Source organism: Chrysochloris asiatica, unplaced genomic scaffold (assembly GCF_000296735.1).
Source record: "Chrysochloris asiatica unplaced genomic scaffold, ChrAsi1.0 scaffold00118, whole genome shotgun sequence".
Lineage (NCBI taxonomy): Eukaryota > Metazoa > Chordata > Mammalia > Afrosoricida > Chrysochloridae > Chrysochloris > Chrysochloris asiatica.
In genome coordinates this window covers 9,241,332-9,250,343 of record NW_006408636.1, presented here as the reverse complement: position 1 = coordinate 9,250,343, position 9,012 = coordinate 9,241,332, and the positions used below count along the sequence as shown (strand labels likewise).

Here is a 9,012-nt window from a genome sequence, read left to right as displayed (position 1 = left end):
TGATAGATGATAGAATGAATGTACAACTAATGTTCTCCCATGTAAACTATCACACAATTCACAATAAAACATTTATAAGAAAACAAACAAAACACTACTACAAGAAACCAAAAGAGACTTACAAAAATGGAAGAATTTACCATGCTCCTGGGTAGAAACACAACACTGTGAAAATGTCAACACTGTCCAAAGCAATTTACACATATAATGCAATCCCGATCTAGATTCCATTGACAATCTTCAAAGAGATGGAAAAAACAATTACAAACTATGTATGGAAAGGAAAGAGACCCAGGATAAGCAAAGTACTACTTAAGAAGAAGAATAAGTTGGAAACCTCTCTTGACTTCAAAATTTATTACACAGCTACAGTGATCAAAACAGCTTGGTACTGGTACAATGAAAGATACATTGATCAAAGGTACAGAATCGAGAATCCAGGAATTAACCCATCCACATACAGCCAACTGATTTTCGACAAAGTACCTAAATATATCGCATGGGGAGGGGATAGTCTATTCAACAGATGGTGCTGGCAAAACTGTAAAGTGATATGCAAAAGACTGAAACAAGATCTTTACCTCATGCCATATAAAAATCCATCTCAGCATCTATTAGAGACCTAAATGTGAATCCTAGAATAATGAAGGCCATCAATGAAAAAGTAGGGACAAATTTGAGGGCTCTAATTCAGGGCATACACAGACGACCAAACATTTTGAAAACTACACAAACAAACGTAGACAAAATAGATGAGTGGGACACACTAAAAACTAAAAAACTTATGTGCATCAAAAGATTTCACCAAAAGCCTAAAAAGGGAATCTACAGAATGGGAAAAAAATCTCTTCTAACGACACATCAGTCAAGAGACTCATTTCTAAAATACATAGAAAACTACAACACCTCTACAAGAAAAAGACAAATAACCCAATTTAAAAAATGGGGACATGACACTAATAGACTCTTCACCAAGGAGGAGATCTGGGCAGCCAACAAACATATGAAGAAATGTTCACCATCACTAGCCACTGTTGTTGTTGCTATATGCTTTGGAGTCAGTTACGACTCATAGCGACCCTGTACAGGGTTTCCAAGGCTGTAAATCTTTATGGGAGCAGAAAGCCTCATCTTTCTCCCACGAAGTGGCTGGTAGTTTCAAACTGCTGACCATGAGATTAGCAGATAAAGAAATCTGAAGCAACTGTAAATTGCTACAATTTGATGAACTTGACCTATACTTATAGATGAAGTAGCTCTTAATACCAACCAAGAGGGGGGGAGTCTTCACATCAAGAATAAAGCCTATCCACCCTGCCCCTGATTGATAGGGATGGGCAACTTAGACATTGGCTATCTAAAATGGCGGGGGTGGGGGCGTGCTATAAAGGCAAGAAGTAGCTGGCTTACGAGTTTTCAAGAACTTTAATTTCACAGTGTGTGGGGGAAGGTAGAATCCCCACTGAATAGTTTTCATTTTGTCTAGATGGGTCTGGTGAAAGGAAGTGGGGATAGGATTCTTTTGATTCAATAGTGAATAATCACCATGATTAATTGCAATGGTCATAGTAAAGCTAGTAGTTTTGTAACATAAAGGGGGAGTAGTTAACCTTCCATTCCAGGAACAGAGGCCCCTAAAATAACTGCATGAGACCCTAACCAGAGAAGCCGGAACACTAAAGATGGAGGCAGAGGTGATGGCATGGAGAGATAGAGCAGCTGAGGACTCTAGACTCATGTAAAGAGAAAAGCTGTGTGCTGCAGCCAGGAGGCTGGTTTGCAGAATGTGTCCTTTGGTTGTTTAAATAATTATATATAGTCCTGAGTGGTTTTGTGTATATCAAAAAGAAAAAAAACCTAGGGAATAGAAGCAAATACTGTTAAATGATGACGCATGGAGGGAACTGTAATCAACTCAATGAAACAAAACAATATAGGATGAGTGCAAAACCAATGTTCTCCTGTGTAAACTATCACTCAATTCACAATAAAAGCTTTAGGAAAAATATGCATTCAGAGGACTTAGATTTAAAATACATTTGGCATGTAATAATTTGTTTTCTCAAAGTCTGATATAAAATATGCAGCAAAAAAATTAAAGAAGAGAGAAGTTAGTGGACTAACAAGAAAAAAAGAGCCTGGGGTGCCTACTGAGAAACTCCTAGGATCAGGGAAATACACCCAAGACACACGGAGATTCCAAGGAATGCCAGGTCTACAGATGCTGAAAGGAAACAAGGACCTTTCTCCAGAACTGACACAGAGAAAAAGACTTGCCCATGTAACACTGTGGATAATGCACTGGACCGCAAGGTTGGTCTGAACTGCAAGGTTGGCAGTTTAAATTCACCAGCTGTTCCATGGAAACTTATAGGGTCACTATAAGTCAGAACCAACTCAATGGCACTTAACAACAACAGCCAGCACTCTGAATTAAGACTTCCAACCTCCTAAACTGTGAGGAGTCCTGGTATAGCACTGTTAAGATAAGCACTGGACTATTAACCTCAAAATGTTGGTGGTTCAATCAAACCCTACACAGGATCGACTAGACGGTAGTAACAACAACAAAAACAAAACGTGAGAACATTAATTTTTTAAAGCCATCTATTTTTGGTGTTTCTTTTATAGCAACACTAGATAACTAGGACAATATAAAATGCTGCAAGAACTGTGAAAACTGTTACACAAACTGAGAACTACATTCAGACTTCCTTCCAGTCCCCACTACATCCAACAAAAGACAGGTGGTGAATGTGTAAGAACACAGCAACAAATATCAATTAAATACAAGAGTGACTCAAAAATTGTCTGCACTCTGGCTGAACAATGTAAATTAACTTTTATAAAAGATAATATACATTTTTCAACATAATCTCCTTGCTTTCCAATGCACTTTGTCCATCTGCCAACAAGCTTCCGTATTGCCTTATTTTAAAACGTTTTGGACTGAGCTTCAAGTCATGAATGCACCTCTGTCTTCACTTCATCAGTGGTGAATCTTCATACTCCAAGGGCTGATTTCAGGGGACCACAAAGAGGTGAAAGTCTGATGGAGCAAGATCAGGACTACAGAAAGGATGCTTTCTTTAACATCTCAAAGAAGTTTTTGCATAGTATCCACAGTGTGGGCAGAGGTGTGGGGACATGTACTGTCATGCAAGATTACAACACTCTTGGATAGCAGTCCTCTGCATTTCATCTGAAGTTTAGGCATCAAATCTTCAGTGAGCATCTCATGGTAAGAAGCACTGTTGGATTGTTGAATCTTTTCCCTGATAGTGTTCTAAATACTGGGCCTTGATAGTCAAAAAAACTGATTGTTGACTTCTGAACTTTTTCTTGGTCAGCGATTGAGGATGTTTCCATTCCATACTCTGCCATATACTCTCAGGCTCTTAGTGATGAATCCATGTCTCGTCATCACTAAACATTTTTAGGAAACGTTTGTTTACCTAACTTCAAGTATCGGTCCAAATTTTGTTTGTAGCTGCCCAAACGCTTCTATTTATGCTCTTCCATGAGTTATTTCGGTGTTCATCTTGCACAAACTCTTCAAAACTCAAGTCTGTGGATTTCACAGGCAGAGTCTTGACTGACTTACAAATGATTTGTCACATAATCCACTGTCACTTGTCTATTCAACAGAATCATTTTACGTGCACACTCAATGTTATAATCAGTCGTGAATGGGCATTTTAATATAACTGGAGCACAGATAATTTTTGACTCATCCACGTGTAAACACAATGATACCACAATGTCTCGAATAAAACAGACAACTTCAGCTTACACAAGACAGAGTACAAACAAGTAAACAAATTACAGTCCGAAAGTATAACACCAGAAATGGAATCAGAAATACTGAGACTAACCCACATGACAATATCACTCAGAACTCAACTCAAATTTGTAAGTATTCAAAGTAAAACAAACCTAGAAAACTGAAAATAGGGATCCAGAGATGCCAATTTGCAAAAACCACGAAACAAAGTAAAAATGGGGAATAATGTAGTTATGGAACTTCTAAAGGAACAGGAAATCAAGTAGATTTCAAGAAAAATATTTTAAAAATACCTCTATCCCTAACATTAAAGGAGCTTTGGTAGTATAGTGGTTACAAATTGGTGCTGCTAACCTCAAGGTCAGCAGTTTAAACCTACCAGCTGTTCAAGGGAGAAAGATGAGGCTTTCTGTTCTGTAAAGATTTGCACTATGAGTTGGAACCAACTGCACAGCACATAATCAACCAACCAACCCCTAACATTAACCCTAGTACTAACCATTATTCTAACACTAAATGAAGACCTAGGCCTTGCCTAGAACTAGTTACAGTCCTAACCCTAACTCTCTATACTCCTAACCACCACCTACCACAAAAAATTAAAAATTAGAAATAAATTTTAAAAATTTTTAATTAAAAAAAAATTTAGGTGACTATTTTGAGATTCTAATGGGGTTTTCTCAAATGACACAGAACAATCACAGGACCTTATTAGGAAGAAGTTTTAAGAAAAATAGAAATCTAATAGTGAGGAAAGTTACATGAAGGAATATTTTCCATCACAATGTACCTACTCTTTCTTTGACAGTATCAAGGGCTGTCCTAAAAAATTTTTGTTGGGAAACCTTACTTCATTCTACCCTACAACCGTAATCTTGGCCCTTCCAACTTCTTTTTGTTCCCCAAACTCAAAGAACCTTTAAAAGGAATATGATTTGAGTCAGTCAAGGATGTCAAAACTGCTATTTTGACGTGGTATAAAAATCAAAGAACACAGAATTCTTTGGGGAAAGGTTTGTTGTTAAGTTTCATCAAGTCGGTTCTGACCCATGTGGTTTTCTGAGCAACAGCTGGTGAGTGTGAACCCCTGACATTGCCGTTCAAACCGACCTTGAGGTCCAGTGTCTGCCCTACAGTGCCACACCAAGGTTAGAGAGATGAAAACACACCACTTTCAGATGTATAACACCTAGGTAGAGTATACGTCGAGGAGCAACAGCTTCTCATTTTGATATTTTTGTTTAATAAAGAGTTTTATTTTATAGCAATGATTTTTGACTGAATCACTATTTACAAAAAAAGCTGAAAATGTTATATATACACACATATATATTTAATCACAGTAAAATCATTTTAAAAAAAAAGGCTTTTAAGAATTCTTGGGGACAAAAAAAAAAACTGTTGAAGATTAGAAATGAACACAGCTCTCGAATAAGGTAAGAAAACTTCAGCAAGGTGGCATATATTATATATGGAGCTCTGGTAGCATAGTGGTTACCAATCGGGCTGTGAACCTCAAGGTCAGCAGTTTGAACTACCAGCGGTTCGCTCCCGTAAAGATTTATAGCCTCGGAAACCCTGTACAGGGTCGCTATGGGTCAAAATCGACTCGACAGCACTTAACAACAACAAAAAATATATATATATATATATAGACACAAGGAGCTCTGGTAGCGTAGTGGTTACCAATCGGGCTGCGAACCTTAAGGTCAGTGGTTCGAAACTACCAGCCGCTCTGCAGGAGAAAGATGAGGCTTTCTACTCCCGTAAGGATTTACACCCTCAGAAACCCTGTACAGGGTCGCTATGGGTCGGCTCCGACTCGAAGGCACTTAACAACAACAACAACATATATACACACACATATATATACATTGAATCGTTACTAGTCTGCAGACATTTAATAATTATTCTATGGGTACTCACATTTGCCCACATCTGCAAAGTAGAAGGGTCAATTTTATATAACTGATTGAAGTTACAATACACAATGGCATCTTCTGGTAACCCATACTGTGAACGTGTGGTTACAATAATGGTACGAGGAACCTCCTCTCCAGTTGCAGCCTTATTATTGATCTAGAACAAGAAAAAGAATATGATGATATATTTAAACGTCAAGATAGCTGAATAGTTTTTCACTGATAAAAATACCTTAAGATGCAAAATTATATAACCATTAAAAGTTATGTCTCTAATATTAGACAATATTCATGGTACAATTAACCATGAAAACATGATCATGATTAAATGCAGAGGACTGCTATCCAAGGGCATTGTGATCTTGCATGAAAATCCACATCCTCATTCTTCTGCCCATACTGTTGACACTATGTACAAACTTCAAGTTGTTAAAGTCCTCCCTATAGTCCTGATCTTGCTCCATCAGACTTTCACTTCTTTGGTCTCCTGAAAGCAGCCCTTTGAGGATGAAGATTCACCACTGATAAGTGAAGACAGTAGTACATTCGTGGCTCAAAACTTAGCCTAAAACATTTTAGAATAAGGGAACATGGAAACTTATTGACAGATGGACATATGTCAGAAAATGATTTATTTGTCTTTTCTAAAAGTTAATAAAAGTAAATTGTACAGGACACTGTCCTAGCTGCTACCACTTAGACTCAGAGCTCACCCCAAGTCCCTAGTGAAGACGTCCCAGGCATGTTTTGTTATTTTGGGCCTAGGCCGATTTCGAGCAGCTGTGCTCAGCAGGTATCTATGAAGCTCTGGAATTAAGAGATGGGGACAAATCATGCTACCTGGGGAAAGGGGTCCTGAAGGCTGTGGAACACATCAACAAGACTCTAGGCCCCGCTCTACTGGAAAATAAACTAAGTGTTGTGGATCAGGAAAAAGTTGACAAAAATTTATGATTGAGCTGGACAGAGTGAGAATAAGTCCAAGCTTGGGGCCAGTGCCATCCTGGGTGTGTCCCTGGCTGTGCGTAAGGCGGGAGCAGCTGAGAAGGGGGTTCCACTCTATTGTCACATCGCAGACCTCGCTGGGAACCCAGACCTCATTCTAGTGCCTGCCTTCAATTCAATCAATGGAGGCTCTCATGCCGGAAACAAGCTGGCCATGCAGGGGGTCACGATTCTGCCAGTGGGAGCCAGCTCCTTCAAGGAAGCCGTGTGCATTGGCGCAAAGGTCTACCACCACCTCAAGGGGGTCATCAAGGCCAAGTATGGAAAGGGTGCCACCAATGTCAGCAACGAGGGCGGTTTGGCACCCAACATCCTAGAGAACAATGAGGTCCTGGAGCTACTGAAGACAGCCATGTAAGCAGCTGGATACCCAGACAAGGTGCTGATCAATCAGCATAGATGTGGAGGCTTCAGAGTTCTTTCGCTTTCAGAAGTGTGGACTTCAAGTCGCCTGACGAACCCGCACAGCACATTATTGGAAAGTAGCTGGGGGATTTGTACAAGAGCTTTATCAAGAACTATCCTGTGGTCTCTGTTGAGGACCCCTTTGACCAGGACAACTGGGCCACCAAGACTTCCTTCCTCACAAGGGGTCGACATCCAGATCATGGGGGATGACCTCACAGTTAACAACCCTAAGAAAATCGCCCAGGCCATAGAGAAGGCGGCCTGCAACAGCCTGTTGCTGAAGGTCAACCAGATCGGCTCAGTGACTGAGTCCATTCAGACCTGTACACTGGCTCAGTCTGGTGATGGTGAGCCACTGGCTCTGGGGAGACTAAGGACACATTCATTGCTGACCTCGTGGTGGGGCTTGGCACTGGACAGATCAAGACTGGTGCTCATGGAGCAAGATCAGGACTATAGGGAGGACTTTAACAACTTGAAGTTTGTACATAGTGTCTACAGTATGGGCAGAAGAATGAGGATGTGCATTTTCATGCAAGATCACAATGCCCTTGGATAGCAGTCCTCTGCATTTAATCTGAAGTTTAAGCTTCAGCTCTTCAGTGAGCATCTCACTATAACAAATACTGTTGATTGTTGGAACCTTTTTACTAAGAGCATTCCAATACTGGCTCTTGAGAATCCCAGAAAACTGTAAGCTGATGGTTGACTTTTGAAGTTTTTCTTGTTCAGTGATTGAGGATGTTTCCATCATATATTCTGCCGTTTACTCTCAGGTTTGTAGAGATGAATTCATGTCTCGTCATCAGCAGCGATTTTTTTAAAGCAACTTTTGTCCTTCCTTCAATTCTCAGTCTAAATTTTGTTTGCAGATGTCCAAATGCTTATTTATGTTCTTCCGTGAGTTGTTTCTGTACCCGTGTCACACAAACTTTTTGAAACCCAAGTCTGTTGTGGATTATTTCATAGACAGAGCCCTGGCTGATATGCAAATGATTTGCCACATAACCCACTGTCTCTCGTCTAGTCGAATCATTTCACATGCATGCTCAATGTTGTCATAGTGCAGGTAATTTTTGACTCACCGTTGAATACCACATTCCACTGAACTCACCCTCTTCTATAAAATGGGGATAATTGATGCTTAATCCCTAGAGTCCTATAGGCATTATTTCAAAGTTTTAAAGACATAAATGCACTTAGTGACATATATTATGGTCTAGATAATTTTCTTCTCACCTGGGTAGTTGCCAGTCCATTACTAATACTGAATCCATTAATTGTTATCTGTATCTGTCCTCTGTTAATCATTTCAATAACTGCTTCTGCAATAGTGTTCATAGGAATAACAGGCATATTAAGAGCTGTATTACTGCTATCAGCATTGTCTCCTCCATCAGGACATTTCATCTTAAAAAAATAATAAAACAAAAATCAGAACAGAATACATCTTTAGGGGAACATTCAAAAAAGCAGTTAATTTTACTTGTATGACAATACTAACTAGGTTCTGACCTTGACGATTTTCACATCTGGTAGACTATCCAGAAATGCTTTGAGGTCGATGCCATTCAGAACAATCCGATTGTCATAAATGTGTCCATTGGACTTAAAATCAATAACTGCTTTTTTCTGAAGAAAAAGTTTCAGACATGTCTTTTAAGATGTGTGGACAACAGCAAGATAATAAATGATTCTTTTAAATTTCCCCACAACCTACCTTCAGGTGAGGGAACATATTAGCATGATCACCAATAAAGAAAGTGTGGGGCATATAAGCCAATTTCTCAGAATACTGCTCAGCAACTTCAGCTGGTGAAGTTTCCTGATCAGTGATGATATAATCCATGAATAGTGCACCACTAGTACCAGGGTAACCCAGCCACATTGCCT

The 9,012-nt window shown here is 39.5% G+C and overlaps 1 protein-coding gene and 1 pseudogene across 1 annotated transcript in view; one reads left to right on the top strand and one right to left on the bottom strand.

Annotated features, from left to right (window-relative positions):
• The window catches only part of OGT (O-linked N-acetylglucosamine (GlcNAc) transferase), a 52,936-nt gene that overhangs the window by 14,645 nt on the left and 29,279 nt on the right, over nt 1-9,012 (bottom strand). The window contains exons 13-16 of the mRNA XM_006868555.1: nt 8,840-9,012; nt 8,635-8,751; nt 8,359-8,529; nt 5,711-5,863 (exon numbers count right to left, since the gene is read on the bottom strand). The exon at nt 8,840-9,012 is cut by the window's right edge and continues 31 nt beyond it. Coding sequence (XP_006868617.1) covers nt 5,711-5,863; nt 8,359-8,529; nt 8,635-8,751; nt 8,840-9,012 — 614 coding nt within the window. The remainder of the gene's footprint in view (nt 1-5,710; nt 5,864-8,358; nt 8,530-8,634; nt 8,752-8,839) is intronic.
• On the top strand, nt 6,117-7,578 carry LOC102843016 (annotated as a pseudogene).